The 20021-nt window shown below is 35.6% G+C and overlaps 1 protein-coding gene across 8 annotated transcripts in view; it reads right to left on the minus strand.

Annotated features, from left to right (window-relative positions):
• The window catches only part of SMARCA1 (SNF2 related chromatin remodeling ATPase 1), a 76539-nt gene that overhangs the window by 8082 nt on the left and 48436 nt on the right, over nucleotides 1-20021 (minus strand). For all 8 annotated transcript variants that reach the window (XM_005594532.5, XM_045383807.3, XM_065538390.2 and 5 more), the window contains 4 exons: nucleotides 15921-16043; nucleotides 13472-13604; nucleotides 10523-10641; nucleotides 10199-10411 (listed from right to left, as the gene is read on the minus strand). In XM_005594532.5, the coding sequence (XP_005594589.1) occupies nucleotides 10199-10411; nucleotides 10523-10641; nucleotides 13472-13604; nucleotides 15921-16043 (588 nt within the window). The remainder of the gene's footprint in view (nucleotides 1-10198; nucleotides 10412-10522; nucleotides 10642-13471; nucleotides 13605-15920; nucleotides 16044-20021) is intronic.

Consider the following 20021-nt stretch of genomic DNA (forward strand, 5'->3'; position numbering starts at 1 on the left):
GCAAACTAATCCAAGGACAGAAAACCAAACACAGCATGTTCTCACTCATAAGTGGGAGTTGAACAATGAGAACACATGGACACGAGGAGGGGAACATCATACACTAGGGCCTGTTGGGGGGTGGGACACTAAGGGAGGGATAGCATTAGGAGAAATACCTAATGTAGATGCTGGATTGATGGGTGCAGCAAACCACCATGGCACATGTATACCTATGTAACAAACCTGCATGTTCTGCACATGTATCCCAGAACATAAAGTATAATTAAAAAAAAAAAAAAGTGCTACGCCACTGAACACACAAGTGATAAGAAAGTCAAACAGCCTTATTGCTGTATGGAAAAAGTTTTAGTGGTCTGGATAGATCAAACCAGCCACAACATTCACAACATTCCCTTAAGACAAAGCCTCATTCAGAGCAAGATCTTAACTCTTCAAAATTCTATGAAGGCTGAGAGAGGTGAGGAAGGTGCAGAAGAAAAGTTTAAAGTTGGCGGAGGTTGGTTCATGAAGTTTAAAGAAAGACGCTGTTTCCGTAACATAAGAGTGCAAGGGAAAACAGCAAGTGCTGATGGAGAAGCTGCAGCAAGTTATCCAGAAAAATCTAGCTAAGATAATTGATGAGGGTGGCCACACTAACCAATGAACTTTCAATGGAGACAAAATACCCTGATATTAGATGATGATGCCATCTAGGACTTTCATAACTAGAGAGGAAAAGCGGATGCCCAGCTTCAAAGCTTCAAATGACATGTTTACTCGTTAGGGGCTAATGCAGCTGGTGACTTTAAATTGAAACCAATGCTCATTTATTATTCTGAAAAATCCTAGGGCCCTTAAAAATTATGCTAAATCCACTCTACCTTAGCTCTAGAAATGGAACAACAAAGCCTGGGGTGACAGCACTATTTATAGTATAGTTTTCTGAATATTTTAAACCCACTGTTGAGACCCTACTCCTCAAAAGAAGATTCATTTTAAAATATTATTGCTCTTTGACATTGCACCTGGTCACCCAAGAGTTCCGCTGGAGATAACATATAAGAATATTGATGGTTTTCATGCCTGTTAATACAACATTCATTTGCAGCCCATGGATCAAGGAGTAATTCTGACTTTCAAGTCATATTATTTAAGAAATACATTTTATAAGACTATAGCTGCCATAAATAGTGATTCCTCTGATGGATCTGGGCAAAGTAAATTGAAAAGCTTCTGGAAAGGATTCATCATTCTAGATGCCATTAAGAACATTTGTGATTCATGGAAGGAAGTCAAAATGTCAATATTAACAAAAGTTTGGAAGAAGGTGATTCCAATCCTCATGGACGACTTTGAGGGATTCAAGACTTTAGTGGAGGAAGTCACTGCAGATGTGGTGGAAATAGCAAGAGAACTAGAATTAGAAGTGGAGCCTGAAGATGTGACTGAAATGCTGCAATTTCATGATAAAACTTGAATGGATGAGGAGTTGCTTCTTATGGATGAACAAAGAAAGTGGTTACTTGGGAAGGCATCTACTCCTGGTGAAGATGCTGTGAACACTGTTGAGATGACAACAAAGGATTCAGAATTATACATAAAATTAGTTAATAAAGGATTGGCAAGATTTGAGAGGACTGACTCCAATTTTGAAAGAAGCTCTACTGTAACATGCTATAAAACAGTATCACATGCCAAAGATAAATCTTTTGTGAAAGGAGGAGTCAATCAATGTGGCACACTTCATTGCTGTCTTCTCTGAAGAAATTGCCACAGCCACCCCAACCTTCAGCAACCACCACCCTGATCAGTCAGCAGCCATTCACACTGAGGCAAGACCCTCCACCAGCAAAAAGATTACAACTTGCTAAAGGCTCAGATGATTGTTAACATTTTTAAGCAGTAAAGTATTTTTAATTAAAGTAAGTACTTTCTTAGACATAATGCTATTGCTCGCCTTATAGACAAAACTTGTATATGCACTGAGAAACCAAAAAATTCATGTGACTTGCTTTCTTGTGACATTTGCTTTATTGTGGTGGTCTGGAACTGAACCTGCAATATCTCCAATGTGTGCCTGTGTAAAGAACCTGGGAACTAAGAACAAAGAACTTAAAATTTTTACTTAATTCCATTGACAAAAGGATCCTATAAACAATTTTTGAGCAGGAGGAGTGATGTAATCAAAAGTGTAGTATGTACTCAGAAATCTTTTCTTGATACAGATTCTCACTAGTAGTTCATAAAATCATAAAGGAAATTTTAAAAGTCATTCAGGTTGACGTTTGAATCCCTACTACTAGGTCCTTGCTAATTATTTGTACAGCCTGTCTGAATTATTCCAATGATGCGGTACTCACTACCTCACAAGGCTGGCTATTCCAACTTTGGACAAGTTAAAAATGTTCCTTTATGCAAAGCTATAATTTGCTACCTCATGGTTTCCAAAAATTGGTTCTAGGTCTAACTTTTGTAGACATTAGAGAACAAGCTGATTTCCTCTTCCATATGACAATCTTTCACATATTTCAAGGAAGTTCCCATGCCTCTATCACAGTCACCCCTAGGTCCCCAAATACTCCTCTTTAAGGCTAAATATCCTCTCCTTTATACACCCATCCTTCACTTAACCCATTTCTTATAGAATTGTGTAACACTTGTATCAACCCTTCCTTCTAATTCTTTCCACCTTTCTTACACATACTTTTAAGCCAGGTGTTGGTACATTGTTTCTATAAAGAGCCTGACAGCAAATATTTTTGACTTTGCAGACCACACAACCTCTGTCACAACTATTTAGCTCTGCCATTGTAGCATGAAAACAGCCAAAGACAATACATAAACAAATGTGTGGCCATTTTCCAAAAAAATCATACTTATGAACCCTAGAATGTGAATTTTGTATCATTTTCACATGTTGCAGCAAAATATCCTTCTTCTTTTGATTTTTTTCAACCACTTAAAAATATAAAAATCATTCTTTGCTTTCAGGCCACACAAAAACAGGTGGTGGGCCACAGTTTGCAAGTCCTGTTTTAAGCTACAGACTCAGCTTCACTTTAAACAAAATTGTGCTGCCTTGCTTCTCCATACCTTTTTAACGGTTTATGATTCTATTCAAAGCAAAGTCACTCAAGTTTCACTTTTTGAATACTAGGATATGTATCTCCACCTTTAATAAATGATGTAATGTTTGCAGTGAGCGGCACTGCCCCTTAGTGTGTGGTGAATATCAATCATCCTGGGCACTAAGTTCAAATATCCTTTGCTCCAATACTCAGCTTCAAAGCATCAATTCAAAAGGCAGAGAAAGCATCAGTAGACTTGAAGTGACTTATTGAAAGAGATTAAAGAGGATCCACATTACATTTCCTATGTACTAAAATCCCAGACACTAAGCCTACCTAAGTCTGAATGACAGAAGGTCTGTGCCTGTTATGGTTGAAAGTCAAAAGCAGCTGAATGAGCAAGGGCACACAAAAAACTCCACTCCACATTTGTGCCTCTGAATTTGTAGGTAAAGTTCTACGAGGTCAGAATTTTCTTCTACAGCTCTTAGTAAAACAAAATGGACACTGTTTCACCTTTGCTCTTTTTTAATCGATGTCTTCACCTATACATTCTGCAGTATATTTCCCAGGTTCCTAGTCACTTTTGAATCTCTATCATACTAACAAAAAGCAATGGCAGTCTATACTAAAATGCACACAGGCAATTATATGAGAGTTAATATTCAAATAAACATGTCCTACATTTCACAAACAAGTATTAAATGTTATGATGCTTTTATGTAACTGCTGCTGCTTAAGTATTGCTGTTTAGAAACTACTGTATTACTGGGCACGGTGGCTCACACCTGTAATCCCAGCACTTTAGGAGGCCGAGGTGGGCAGATCATGAGGTCAAGAAATCGAGACCATCTGGGCCAACATGGTGAAACCTCATCTCTACTAAAAATACAAAACATTAGCTGGGTGTGGTGGCACAGGCCTGTAGTCCCAGCTACTCGGGAGGCTGAGGCAGGAGAATCACTTGATCCCGGGAAGCAGAGGTTGCAGTGAGCTGAGATTGCACCACTGCACTCCAGCCTGGCAACACAGCAAGACTCCGTCTCAAAAAAAAAGAAAAAAAAGAAAATGTTGTATCACTTCCTCACAAGGTAATGCGTAAGAATAAATACCTTAAATGCACCCCGTTAGTGCATTAATTGTATCTTATGTCAGATTGTTACAACAGTTCAAGGTACCAAATCGAACACTATTGCTGCATAATAAAACACATTTATAACTGGCTATTGAAGCTTATGAATAAATAAAAGCTGCAGGGATGATAGCCAAATAAAGTCTAACCTTAGAAAAAGTTAGATTAAAGGAAAATTAAAATGAACTCCAACCCACTGGCATATCTGCTCGCATTCTATCCAAATCTGGTCCAACTGTAGGAGTCTATGGGATGGAAGCAAACTTAAATACAACAGTTCTATGCCCATTTATTCACTGAACGCCTACTCTGAGTCAAGTGCTATGCTGGTCTCTTTAAATATAACTATTAATAATTGTGGCCAGGCACAGTGGCTCATGCCTGTAATCCTGATACTTTGGGAGGCCGAGGCAGGAGGACTGCTTGAACCCAGGAGTTCAAGACCAGCCTGGGCAACACAGTGAGACCCCATCTTCACAAAAACCGAAAAGGCCAGCTGTGTGCAGTGACATGTGCCTGTAGTCCTAGCTACTTCAGAGGCTGAGGTGGGAGGTTTGCTTGAGTGCAGGAGTTTTAGGCTACAGTGACCCGTGATCATGCCACTGCACTCCAGCTGGGCAAGAGCGATAAAGACCCTATTGTTAAAAAATTAAAATTTTAATAAGAAAAGAACATTTTAGTCTTTTAAGTGCACGAGGAAGTAATAAATTCCTAAGTGCATAAATATATGTGGTTTCAAATATTTTAATTCTATAGTCAAGAAGAACCCATCAGTACATTTTACAGTTTATCAATTTTACCAATGATGTATTAATTCATATTTTTCATACTCTACTAAGAATGTAATACTCTAAAATATCAATATTAGGCTGGGCGCAGTGGCTCATGCCTGTTATCCCAGCACTTTGGGAGATCAAGGTGGGCGGATCACTTGAGGTCAGAAGTTCAAGACCAGCCTGGCCAATATGGTGAAATCCCATCTCTACCAAAAACATTAAAAATTAGCCGGTCATAGTGGTGTGCACCTGTAATCCCAGCTACTTGGGAGGCTGAGGCACAAGAATCACTTGAACCCAGGAGGCGGAGGTTGCAGTAAGCCGAGAAAAAAAAAATTAGCTGTTATCACGCAATTAAGTACTAACATGGAAATTAAAAATCATGAGTAGCTGTCTTTCCTTATGAAATTTTCCTAGACCACACTCCATAAGCAGCAAAAAGAAGTGTTACTGTGACTATAGAACAAGTTGGCAATTTTTTAATTTGACTGTCATTTTTCTAAAGTATCTGTAAAGAAAATCCATTTCTGACTGGACTGATAATTTATAAAATATCCTGTGCCGAACCAATAACCTAATTAATATTTAATACCTCCTGATAAGCCAAAAACAGGGAGGTTAATAAAGAGCCAAAGCAGTATTTTCTAAAAAATATTTTTTTCCTACAATTCTAATGGAGAATGTCATTTTCTTACCTTTTAAATAGAAAACACTTTCATTTATAATAAAGCTGTGATTTGAAGACAAGCAGTAATAACAAAATTTTTATTACATTGTATACCACAGTATGTGATTCTCTTTCTGAGATGCTATCAGAAAAATGCATTGAAACTACTACAACAGACAGGGTAATTGTAATGACTAATTACTAATACTCGGATTCAACTCTAATATATACAAGGCCACAGGCAATGTACACACAAGCTCTTGAGCTGGCTGGAAAAGGAAAAAGCTCCCCAGAGGTTAAAAGGTAAGATTTTTTTTTAAAACTAAAATTAAGAGTCAAAGCAACCCTGCAAATAATACAATAAATGGTTCTATCAAGAAAAGTTCCTTATTTCAGAGAGTTAAATTCTGCTTTTTCTACTTTAAGTACTTAGAAAGATCTAAGAAGGTACAAAGAAATACTGATTGAATTTTGGGTACTCTTTCCACATGTCCTTTGCAGTAAACTGACTAACGTGCTAGATCTTTTGGACCTCTCAGATTCTTCTCGAATCTCCCAGTCACGTTTAGTCTGTCACTAAATGAACAGAGACACTCTCCTGACATTCCTAAAAGAAGTGGCAAGAAAATTAAGCTAATGTTGGTAAAGGAACTGGCAAGCATTATATAAAACGTACCATATAAATACAAAGTATTACTTCCTCTTATGGTTATTTGGTAAAGGTCCTTTTAACGCTGATAGTTTTTGACTATCCTAAGACTATGACCTCATTCTAAGATGGTTTTCTTAGAAAGAAAATGGTAGGGCAATTCATATGCTCTGAGCTTAAAAAGCTAAGTTGATCATATCCTTCCTACTTGTTTATGTAGTTCAATAGAGACTGATTACTTACTTAAAGACCACACAAATTCTCAGAGAAAGAAATCACAATCCTTTTAGTACAGAGAAATTGAACTGAAACTCATTTTCTCTTTTGTATAGCTAGCATTTTTTAATGAAAAAGAGCCTCAAAGAAATCTGCAACCTTTAGCTGAAGGCTTTCAAAGTGAGTCATATTTAGAAGCAGAAGTTCGTGCCTTTAAGCACTTTATGACTGTTAGTTAAGTCAGAAGCCATGAATTCAGTACTTTGAGATCTCTGAATAAAATATAACTATCAAGGTTTCTACTTTTTATAAGATGCATTTCACACTATTCATGTCTCTAAGAAAGAAAAGGGTCATCTTTAAGCAAGATCATTTTTAAAGGTATCTTTAGTAAGCTAAGTTCAATCATTAGTAAGATTTTCATTTGAACACAGTGACACACTCACATATCAAATTACATTCTCTGTAGTTCTAAGACGGGATTTTTCAGTGAAACAACTTCTTTGTATTTCAGAAATCACAAGTGCCTCTTTCAAAGGGGGCAGTTTCTCTTCCCAGATTGTGAATGTGATTCACTATACAGAACAGTTATTAAAAATGAAAGGGGAAAAGAAGATCATCAATGACCATCAATCCATCTCTATAATTTCCTAATTGTTGATATTATCATGAAATATTCTAAAAAGAAGTTCCAAATGTATGTGTATTTTAAAATATATTATTTATACTCTAAATCCAGAATTATAAGCAAAAATTATCCATTAACTAGAAGGGAAATAAAAATTTAATAGAAAAAAATAATTAATAAAACTTTTCAATTAAAATATTTAAATACAAAATAAACTATTGCAGGTTTTTGAAGATTGTTCAGAAATAATAAATTCCACTTTCTAGAAGGTAATTGAAGACAGAAATGTCTTCATCTTTAACAGACAAAAAAAGATTTCATTTTATGATCATTTAAATAGTTAATATGTGCTTTTTAGAAAATATACTTGAGATTTAAATTTCTCGGTAAAGAAAGAGTACAGAGGTAAATGTTTTGTAAAAAGAAGATGGAGGAAAAACAGATTTTTTACAAGGGAGTTCAGAGACATCTAGTGGTTGGTAATATTATACTGGATATTTTTCTTAGAAAATAAAATAAGGTTATGTAGTTCCACAGTTGTGTTCACATTATAAACAGTATAAGATTTTCCTTGCAGTTTGAATGCGTTTCGTCCTACTGGTTTAATGATTCCAGAAACTGAAAACAGCATTAAGCTCTCAATCTTTTAAAAAAAAATAGCAAAATATCACTGAAATAAAAACTCAAAATTCAATAACTATTCTATCACAGAAAAGGGTATGTTTGTTCTAAAACATGATTAACTGACAAATGCAGCTAGGCATTTGTCTTTTACAAGCTGTTAGTGGTGCTCTAAATTAAATCATTACATGTATAAAACCCCAAATGGCTAAAAGATTTATCCCGCATGGCTTTTAAAAGGAGTTCTCTGCTAAACATAGTCATAGATTCACCGTGCTAAAAGGGACCTTAAAAGGCCAAGTAACTCACCGCCAATGTCTTCAGAGAGTCAAAATAGAATTCCACTTTCAAAGGCTGATGAAAAGCTATTCTACATTGTTCTTCAATAATCTATTTCAATGACCCAAAGAACCCTATAAAACAACTCTCCCCTATATCTAACCTCAGTCCTTCATGTTACAGATTACCTATCTTTTTTATTCTTTTCTTAATTCTTCCTACTGTATCTTGCTAACATATATATCTTTTCATAGTCTTTTGTACAAGTATAGCACTTTACACTTATCCCTATTAAATGTCATGTTTGCTGGGCGCGATGGCTCATGCCTATAATCCCAGCACTTTGGGAGGCCGAGGCGGGTGGATCACATGAGATCAGGAGTTTGAGACCAGCCTGGCCAACATGGTGAAACTCCGTCTCTACTAAAAATACAAAAGTTAGCTGGACGTGGTGGCAGGCGACTGTAATCCCAGCTACTCGGGAGGCTGAGACAGGAGAACTGCTTGAACCTGGGAGGTGGAGGTTGCAGTGAGCCGAGATTGCACCACTGCACTCCAGCCTGGGTGACAAGAGTGAAACTCCGTCTCAAAATAAATAAATAAATGCCTACATACATACCAAAATAAATAAATAAATAAATGTTGTGTTGCTAGATTCAACTGACCCATCATTCCAACTGCTCTAGTTCCTTCTGGATCATGGCTTGGTCTAAAATGTCTGCTAGCTCTCCAAGCATACGCCATTCATAAATTTGATGGACATATTCCACACACTCTAAATTTTTGTTAGAGTTTTAACAAATATGTGATCTTCTAAAGCACCTGCCAAAATTAATGTCTTCACTACAGTAACCCAGATTTTTCCTTTCTTTTTATTCAACTTGAACTGAAAACATAAAGTGAGTCAAGCAAAATATTAAGCATTGTTTCACACTCAGTCCCAACTTTTAGACAAAAAGATATTTATGACAGGTAGCAGCTAAGAAAAATGTATCCTATTTTATGATTAGTCACAAAAATATTGTTTGGATTGTTAGTTTCTGGTTGCTTTTAATTCTTAGGCTGCATAAATCTACTTTTGTCTTAATTACCTTGGCTGACAAAAGATTAACAATGTCAACATTAAAAATGTGTTACATGTATTTCAAAATCATCGTGAACACCACTGCTAAGTAGGACTAGAATAGGAACACAATTCGCATTAGAAAGTAATGGAGGAAATCACATAAGCTAAAATAAAATATCTCTTCAACTTAAATATTCTGTTTCCTAAAAAAAAAAAACTCAACTCAGGCAACAACTCCTTTTCATTGAAAGCCCATCTTTAAGTCACTCACATAGTCTCAAGTATAATCTGCTTAATTACAAATGGGAAAATATACCTCTAAAGTGGAGAGCTCTGAAGATCAGCACATTAACAAGTGACCAAACTTAGCATCACCAACAGTGTGACAACATGACATAATGTGCCTTCTGATGGGATGCAATAAAAAATACATAACATCACTTCCATAGCACTCTTGCCAAATATGTTGAACCTAAATCTTACAATGAGTAATGAGGCAAATCCACAATGTGGGACATTCTACAAGACAGCTAGCCTGGACACCTTTAAAAAGTCATGATCACGAAAACCAAAAAGTTGTGGATTAAAAGAGATTAAAGAGACCCAACAACGAAATGCAATGTGTGAAACTTGTAGGATCATCAATTTTAAAAAAACAGCTATAAAGAGCATTTTGGGGACCACTGGAAAATCTTACACATGGACTGTATACTAAATGACATTACTGAATCAATGTTTTCAGGTGGGACTGTGGTTATGTAAGAAAATGTCATTATTCTCAGGAGATATATGCTTAAGTATTTAGAGGTGAACACTCACATTGTCAGTAATTTTCAAATGGTTCAGAAATATAGTTAAGTATACTTACAAATATAAACTATAGATATGCATTTCAGAATATAGAATATAGATGCCCCCATATTTTTAATACAAAGTATAGATTCTACAGGTATGTATAGGTGCTGCATATGTATACATATATATACAGAGAGAGAGAAAGAGAGAGCACCAATGTGCCAAAATGTTAATTGAAGAATCTAGGTGAAGGATATATGACGTCTGAAATTTTTCAAAATATAAAGTTGGAGGAAATCGGTAAGAAAGGAATACATACCATGGCAGTCCTAGACTTGATAAACCAGTCAAATCTAAACTGGGGAGCATTTCGTACACACTGTCTTAATTCTTCATATACATTTTCTCTATCAAAGCCCATTTTGTGTAACATACAAATCAAGAATCTATCTTCTTCCTCAGTATAGTTCTTTCCTTTGCTGGTTCCATATTGAATGCGCAACTGATGAAATGGAGCCTTGTATCTTGCAATCTGTGTATTTAAACAAAATAGTGCTTTTAATTGAACGTGCAGTAAGAAGTCAAAGCTGACCACCATATCAATTAAGACGATCTAATAATAATTTGACATAAAATATAGTACTTTGGCATCCAGGGCTTTCTTGATACTGATCCTTCGTTGAATTCTTGCTTCTCCACGTTCAATTTGAGCCATAATTTTCTCAATGTCTTGTAATTCATTGCAACGTTCCCAAAATACAGCTGAAAAACAGAGTTATTTCTTTACAATCCTATTATTTAAGCAAATAAATCCAAGGAATTGTAGAATAAGGAATTAATGGGAAATAATGCAGTAAGCTTGTACTTCTTAAAATTAAGATTCACATTCATCTTATATATATAATATGTTCAATTATTAAATACTACTAACTTTTCACTTAAAAATAAGACCTCAACAAGGTTTTAGGCTAGCAATGTTCCCTTCATGAAATAGTATGGAATCTTATGATCCATCCCAAATGACTAGGATTTCAAAAGATGGTGCAGACACTGATGTAAGATAGGCTTTTTACTCAAACATGATAGAAAAGGGACCAAACACATAAAGTGACACAGGAGAGAGCAATATATAAACTGTGAATATAGCTTCCTAGCATGCAAAAACAATTATGAGCCGGGCGCAGTGGCTCACACCGTAATCCCAGCACTTTGGGAGGCCGAGGTGGGCAGATTGCCTGAGGTTGGGAGTTTGAGACCAGCCTGGTCAACCTGGTGAAACCTCGTCTCTACTAAAAATATGAAAATTAGCTGCGCATGGTGGTGCGCGCCTGTAATTCCAGCTACTCGGGAAGCTGAAGCGGGAGAATTGCTTGAACCCGGAAAGTGGAGGCTGCAGTGAGCCAAGATCACACCATTGCACTCCAGCCTGGGTGACTGAGTGACACTCTGTCTCAAAAACAAACAAATAAACAAAAAAAACAAGCTATTATGAACAGATTGTTCAAATTTTTTCTATGGAGCAGCCATTTCTCCTGAAATTGTCATTTGCTTTTGGAATCACTCAGTAATCATCTTACGGTATTTCCAATGACCAATAGTGTGTTTTTAAACTTACTTGGAATACCCTTTTCTCATTATTAAAAAAAAAAAAAAAAAAAAAAAAAAAAAAAAAAAAAACCTCATTGGGATTTTAATTGCATACACACTGAAAAATACTTCAAGTCACTCAACCAGATTTTATAGATGAGCCAAATAATCTGGCTGTATTAATATGTCACATCTTATGACTTCAATGAAAGGCCTTTTAATGACATACTCCACATCCTCAAGCTTTTCATTTTTAGAGCCTATCAAGAAAGGTATGTGAGCACTCTGATTTTTATAAGCACCTGTGTTCATTTATTCATTCACTCAATCATTCAACAAATATTTAAACAACTGCTATGTACAAGATACTGTATATTCAAGGGTGGCCAATTGTATACATTTCTTCTCTTACTGTAACCAACTACAACAAACTCATTGCAATGTCCCCACCCTGTGACATGGCCCCCAACCTGGCAGGCAGCAATTAAATAGTCCTGAGCTAGTCATGCCACCTGGCCTGGTGTCAAATTTGAAAGAATGTCTGACAGGACAATCTTTTTAAATCACATTTTTTCTTGCAAATTCACACACACTGATGTTATCTCCCTGTCTATCTTCTGAAGAAAATTCTTCTTAAAAATCTCTCTGCACATACCCTTTTACATTCTTTTCATTCAACTCTTGATGCTAAAATTTCTCTCTTCAATCTATTTTTTCCCCTAAGCCTCCAAATGCCCTAAATTTATGTGCTAAATGTTCAGAGTAATAGTAATGTCATGCTGGTATCAAGGAAAAGGAAGTTCATAAACTTAATGTTATATGTAATAAAAACTCAATACAACTGACCTCTAAAGTCCCCCAGAAGACCCTTTTAGATTTCCAGAAGAAAAAAAAATCTCTCTACTTAAATCTGGATTTCTTCAAGCACTAGCATGCTAGATAAATTAAAAGCTGTTCCTAGCCATTATTAATCTTTAGTATATTTATTGTTACTGTAATATTTCTTTCCTACTATTGCAAAAACAGAATTTCAGTGGTTAGGTTAAATAGATTTGGGGCAGGGGCTATCATAGAAACTTAAACCTACTTTGTAAACTTAAACCTACTTTGCCATTGTTTCAATGACAAAAAATGCTCCAGATTCTAAACATCTTGTTTCAAATTATAATTTTAAGAGCTGAACCTATTTGGAAGTTAGAAAAGTCCTATATACTACATATAGAAAACTTGCTAGACATATTTACCTATTTTTAATAAGATTTCTGGATAGCTAAACACGAGGAGGTTTCTGGAGGGTGGCATGCCCAGGGAGGGCACTGAAGCGCTGCGCCCCTTGGCCCATACCTTGCCCTACACGCTTCATCTGTATCCTTTGCAATATCCTTTATAATAAACCAGTAAGTGTAAAAAAAATCCATATGCTTCAGCAGCTACACTGATTCTGGTCAAGCTCAACAACACAGGTGAGTAAGAGAGGGAGACGATTCGAGGACCAGTTAACAGATTGATTAAAGCAACCTTTTCAGCTCTATGCCCACTAGCCTCAAGTTAATGGGACCCACAGGAACTCTCTGGAAAAGGTTGGAACTCTGAGGGTGTTTGAGCATCTAAATGGGCCTGACGGGAACTCTCTACATTAAGGACGACCTAGAAAGAAAGGCATGAATTCAGTCCACTGAATATGAATCTCAGAACTGAACCAGAAGAGGACCAAATTCCAGAGGTGGGAAGGTGGGAAACTAATTTTGTCAATGCTTATCCAATAGCCACCCTTGTTTTATCGAGCTTTATTTGGCTCTTTTAGCTAGGTGATAGAAACAACAGCCGTCAGTTTGTTAGGATAAATCTTATAATCTTTTCATAGAAACACAAGTACAGTTTATACTCTCATCTATGTCTTATTCATAAAAGTTTAAAACATCTCTGAACAAAGGTACAATTAAACTGGTGCTACATAAATGAATAACGTTAAAATACAACACCATGTTTCAAATTATATACAAACCTGAATACTCCATAACCTCCTCAGGGGATTTGCCCTCTACCTCTCGAGCTATGTTATCAATGTCATCTCTTCCATATTTCTCATTAGCTTTAATAAACTGGTTAAAATCTCGTTTAGTCCAGTTTGTGAAACCCTGTGAACAAAAAGTTAAGCATTATCAATAGAGGTTAAATTAATAAATCCATTTATTGTCCTATTTACTTCTATACAATGATACATTTTAAAACACTTTAAAAGACTTAAAATGTTTCTCCTCATAAAATTGCACATATTTTATGTTGGAATCAAAAGTTGAGTGAGAGTTGTTACAGAAATAACTGCTTTTCTATTACAAAGAGAATGTAATCCTCTCCAAGTACTTAAAGTTGATATATAGTTCTAAGATTTTCTGTAGTTTTTAATTTCATATTTTATAGATGCCTACTACATTAAAATACAAATGCATGAAAATAAAAATGCTAATATAAATGCTGAAGTCGTGATATTCTAGTACTTCAATGATTTTTTTCACAGATCTGTTCCCATGTAAATTAAGAGAGAGAAATGTGGATACACTAAATCAAAAGAACACTGAGAATAACCAAAAGAGAATGCAAAAAAAAAAAAATTCTAACTCTTTACATCATTCTAAACTAGTGGGAATAAATAATTTCTGTTCTAAATTATGTTCCTAAATAGAACTTCTACAAGCAGAATGTTATTGGAGCCACTCAATTTCTTTACTAAAACATAAACACTTTAGCCAGTGTTTTAAATTCCCTTGGCATTATTAGCATGTCTGTGAAGTCACAAGACCAAGAATTTGTTTTCCACTCCTCGAGCCCCAACTCACATAAACGTGATACTCTAGACATTGCAAAACTCTATCCCTGGCTTTTAGTCGATAAAGATTTCAGATGACCCCACATTTTGTTCCTATGTACTGCCATGGTTTTTGAAAAAGATTAATTATTTAAGGTAGCAGAGAAGGACAAAAATGAATTCATCTACTAGGAGGGGCAGAAAACTGATTATATTTCTAATCACAAACTAAAATATTATCTCAGTTGAGATTGTATATTCATGTTATACCATACATTCACAATATACTCCAAGCCATGTAGCATTCTAAAGCCGTAACTTCACTTTTGCATTCAGGAAATACATTTTGAAAACAGAAGATGAATATTTAAATGTTTTATTTTATCCTGTGGTAAGTTCTAATATTCAGCCATCTGCAATTATATTTTCAAACTAAACTTTATTACTTCCAGGCATTTGGTTCAAAAACTTATGAATGTAATTTGTGAAAATCCAATACACATACAATAAAATTACATGTTACAGCAAAGACCTATATAATAAATAACATATAAATATAAAAACTATCTTTCAATAATTAATGCGGAGAATTACCTGCTATTATGCATTGCACATTGTTCAAAATTTGTTGAATAAATAAATCTTGCTGGCAACCCTCTATACTAAAGTAATGTCTTACAAGTACACATTTTGGCTTTCTCAAGCCTTCTGTGCTGAAATTCTTTTTACCTTCCATAGTTTATTTTAGAAGTAGAACACTCGTAAAACTCGTTATAGCAATAGTAACTTGAAAGCATTAATATTTTGTTCAAATGGAAGCCTTTCTAATTTAATAATTGTTATACAATGATCACCTTAAAAAGTTTCAGAAATATCATTGCATGAAAATTCTAAAAAAAAATAAAAATAATTTTGAAAATTACGAAATTATTCTATTAATAAAAAATTAATGGAATATAACTTCTGGAGACAATTCACATCTATAAACAAAAGAAATTTAAATTTTCAAGAATATGCTAATAACAGGCTTGGCCCGTTGGCTCACACCTGTAATATCAGCTGCACTTTGGGAGGCCAAGGTGGGCGGATCACTTGAGGTCAGGAGTTTGAGACTAGCCTGGCCAACATGGCAAAACCCCATCTCTACTAAAAACACAAAAATTAGCCAGGCACGGTGGCGGGTGCCTGTAATCCCAGTTACTCAGGAGGCTGGGGCAGGAGAATCGCTTGAACCCGGGAGGTGGAGGATGCAGTGAGCTGAGATTGCACCACTGCACTCCGGCCTGGGTGACAGAGCAAGACTGTCTCAAAAAACAAAAAAGAATATGTTAATAACTACTGTCTATCAGAATTCAAATGTGGATTCACTGACCTTATTACAATTGGCAAAATGTGTGTCATATTGCTAATACTTTACACTTATATTTTGCATATACATACTACCCAGTATTTCCAAAAGGGCATATTCTATAAGATCAATTTTTAAAAATAGGGATTTTGGTCTAAACATGTTTACAAAATAGCCCTGAGTTTTGCTGGTGTGTCAAACTAGGATACTAGGCCCATACAAAAAAAATTAAGTGTGATCTGTATTTTCTTTTTTTCTATCGATTGACTGTAAATATTTCAGCCATTGAAAATACTTTACTTGGGTGAGAAGTTTTTCCTTTTCTTCAGTCTCTTCTGGTGTAAGAGGTTCAGCTCCATCAATCTTTTTTTGCTCTTCTCTTTGAGCCAGAGCTGGATTTGGGATATCAGGATTCCTTGGGACCTATAAATCAAGAGACAAACTAAGAGTACACTGACGAGAAAAATTAATTACTAAGGCTGTATATACACAGCCTTATCAATCTTTGGAGTTATTTCAAGAGTAAACAATATAAAATCATAGTCAGAATGACACATGGTCCTCTCCACATTTCTGCTACCATGATCCTATTGAAGTAAAAACCATTATTGTGCCACATGATATTCCATAGTTAAAACTCATTAGTAAATGCCACATTAGATTTCAGATATGATTATACTCTGGAACAAAGTCTATCCTTATACTATTGTAATATACAGAACAAACAAAAAGTTTGGCAGTAAAAAGAAAAAAGAACCCATATTACCCTGGCAACACAGAGCAGAATGGAGAAGTGGCAATGCACCTAAACATTACATCCAACAGTCTGATCAGTTCAATGTGCAAAAAGAAAGGAGTGCTTTTATTGCCTGCGAAGGTATGTAAGGGGAGAGAGCATTTTTACATAAAATCGAAAGTTTGGAAAACATAACAGGATAATGAAGAAAAAAGAAGAAACAGAGAATATAAGAGGGAAGGGTATAGTAGAGCACACAAATAGGACCAGTGGTCAAGGAGGGGAAAGACTAACAACAGCAGTGACCAACAGAAACCATATATGGTGTTTTGGGCACAGAACTGCAAATACAGTGACAACTGAGAACAGAACTCAAGTTCAAAAGATGAGGACAGAAGCTCAGCTCTCCAAGAAAGCAAGCTGCCACCTGTATCTCAAAACTGTAGCCTGCAGAGCCTCAGTGTATCACAGTGAGCATATACAACCAGTGTGGTTCAGCAGTATGGGGCTGAACTATACTGTGTGTATGGAGGAACAAATGAAGCCTCTCAGCCTAAAGCCTGATATCATCGCTATGTGCATCTGCAGCTACAAGGAAGCACATTGATTTAAGAGGGCAAGTACATAACGTGTACTACACTTTATAGCATTCCATTAAACATGAAAATAAAAGGGCTGGCAGTAAGCCTTCCACTGCTTGAAATGCACACATATCACAAATGACTCATTCCCTAGGGGCATCTGGTAGTCATGGTTTTACTACCCTGTAATTATAATACATATTAGAGTGCATTTTTCTCATTGTTGTATGTATTTCATAGAGTTTAGAACTATATCATTGCAACTTAAAAATAACCTTTAAACAATAACTATTAAGGACAATAGTTCTTCAAGTATAAAACCTAACTGAGCATTAAAAAGAAATACTGAGAAAGTAGACTCACCTGTAATCATCAGTATCAGGCAATCAAATTAGCAGGTATTGACTAAATGTCTATTAAGTAGAACTATCATAAGTATTGACTGGAATATAACTTTAGGTTTTATCCCTTATCCCAAATGTTTCAGACCAGAAGTGTTTCAGATTTCAGATTTTTGGGGGGTTTGGAATATTTGCATTACACTTATCTGTTGAGCATTTCTAACTTGAGAATCCGAAATCAAAAAAATGCTCCAATGAGCATTTCCTTTGGGTGCAATGTCAGGGCTCAAAAGGTTTTGGATTCTGGAGCATGTCAGATTTCAGATTTTTGAATTAGGGAAACTCTACCTATATTAGATATGGTCCTTGCCCACAAGGAGCTCACAAACTAGTTGTGGAATTTTGAGCTGTACCTTAAGGACTCTAAGGATTTGGGGAGATGGAGAAGGAAGAAAGAATATTCTAGGCTAGGGCAGTATGAGCAAAAACATGAAGGCAGAAATGTGCGGAAGGCACACATAGGGTTTATGTTGAAAAGAGATAAGAAACAAGGCCAGGTAGAGACAGATTTACAGGGTCTTAAAACTACACAGAAGGTTCTGCAGACTTTTGAACAAGGGAGTGAAGTATCAAAATGTAGCGTTTTTACCTGTAAGCCTTCTGCTGAATGGACTGAAGTGGGGAAGCGACTGACAGGTAAGAGAACCTGCTGAACTATCATAATCTAGAAATGAGGCATGATCATCTGGACTACGATGGTGGCAAACGGAAATGGAAAAGAAGGTGTACATTTAAAATGAAATGTAGCCCAGTCATAGCATGATTAAAAACAACTTCTCTTCAGTAGCTAAACCCAGTGTTAAAATTACAGGCATACCAGCAATTCCATTCCTAAGTATTTACGCAAAGAAAGGAAAACGTTATCTATACAAAGACTTTGACAAGATTCTTCACAGTAGCTTTACTCATCATAGCCAAAAGCCAGAAAACAGCCCAGATGACCATCAAGAGAATGGATAAGCAAACTGTGGCCTATCCATACAATGGAATAGGGGTTCTACAATCAAAAGGAAAGAGCCACACAGATACATGGGACAACATGGCTGAATCTCTAAAACATTATGCTAAGTGAAACAAGCCTTATACATATGGTATGATTCCATTTATGTGAAATTCTAGAACAAAACTTAAAAATCTAATCTATGGAGGGAAAGATCAGAACAGTGGTTGCATCTGAGGAGTGCATATGGTCACTAGGAAGAGGCACTTTCTAGGGTGACAGTAATGGTCTATAGCTTTATAGGAGGAGTTCAAGTTACATAAGAGTATGCATTTGTGAAAAAACAATGAATGGTACACTTAAGGTTTATATATTTCACTCTATGTAAATGTTACTTTAAAAAATCATAAACAAAATATGACTGGCTAATGACATGCATGTTGAAGTGTTCCTGGGTAAAATGTACTTATGTCTGCAACTTTGAGATGCATAATGATAAGATAAACACCCATATGATAGAGGGCCAGATAAATGGAAAAATAGGTGAAAAAGCAAATACGATAAGATGTAAACTGTCAAATATATGTGGTGTATATATGGGTGTTCACTGTACAATTATTTCAACATTTTTTTATTTTTAAAAATCCTTCATAATTTTTTTTTAAAAAGTACAGATACAGCTTTAAAAATGAATAGACCCCTTAAATTCCTGGTATGTGAAATTACTTTGATTTCAAATTTTAATTTTAATTGAAAGAAATCTCTTTGATCTTAAGATATTCTTCTCTTAAATATTTTCAAAATTTCCATGTCCAACAAACTATATTTTTAACAAAATGAAAATATTTTATAAACATCTAATTTATGACAGAAAATAGATAATATACCCACATAAAATAAAATAAAAATGCTTATTCCCGTGCAGACATCCCCATACTAAAAACTTCCCCTTTCAACTTCTAATACAAGCAAAATCAGAATATTTTATAAAACCATTGGATTTTAGGATCCACTGCAATTTATGCTATATCCAGTGGTCATATTAATTAACATAACAAAACAAGAATGACTTTATGAAAGCTTTGTTTGCTATTTTAATTCTAGAAAATACTCAAATAGCTGCTAAAATGTTTAGAATTAGAAAAGGCTCAAATTTTCTAAATTCCTATATCTCCCGCTGATATGGTTTGGCTGTGTCCCCACTCAAATTTCATCTTGAATTGTAGCTCCCATAATTCCCATGTGTCATGGGAAGGACCCAACGGGAGGTAATTGAATCATGGGGGCAGGTCTTTCCCATGCTGTTCTCGTGATAGTGAATAATTCTCATGAGATCTGATGGTATTATAAAGAGGAATTCCCCTGCACAAGTTCTCTCTTCCCTTCTAACATGGAGGATGTGACTTACTCCTTCTTGTCTTCCGCCACAATTGCGAGGCCCCCTGAGTCATGTGGAACTGTGAGTCAATTAAACCTCTTTTCTTTATAAATTACCCAGTCCCGGGTATGTCCTTATCAGCAGTGTGAAAACAGACTAATACACCTCCTATAAAAAAATCTTAATAGTCATTATTTTAATAAGACATATTTTTTTTTGCCTCATGAGGTTCATATCAGCATTAAGCTTCCTGGAATGATTTCAAAGTGCTACATTATAAATTAAGCAAATAGGCCAGGCGTGGTGGCTCACACCTGTAATCCCAGCACTTTGGGAGGCCAAGGCGGGTGGATCACTTGAGGTTA

Source organism: Macaca fascicularis, chromosome X (assembly GCF_037993035.2).
Source record: "Macaca fascicularis isolate 582-1 chromosome X, T2T-MFA8v1.1".
NCBI classification, from domain to species: Eukaryota; Metazoa; Chordata; class Mammalia; order Primates; family Cercopithecidae; genus Macaca; species Macaca fascicularis.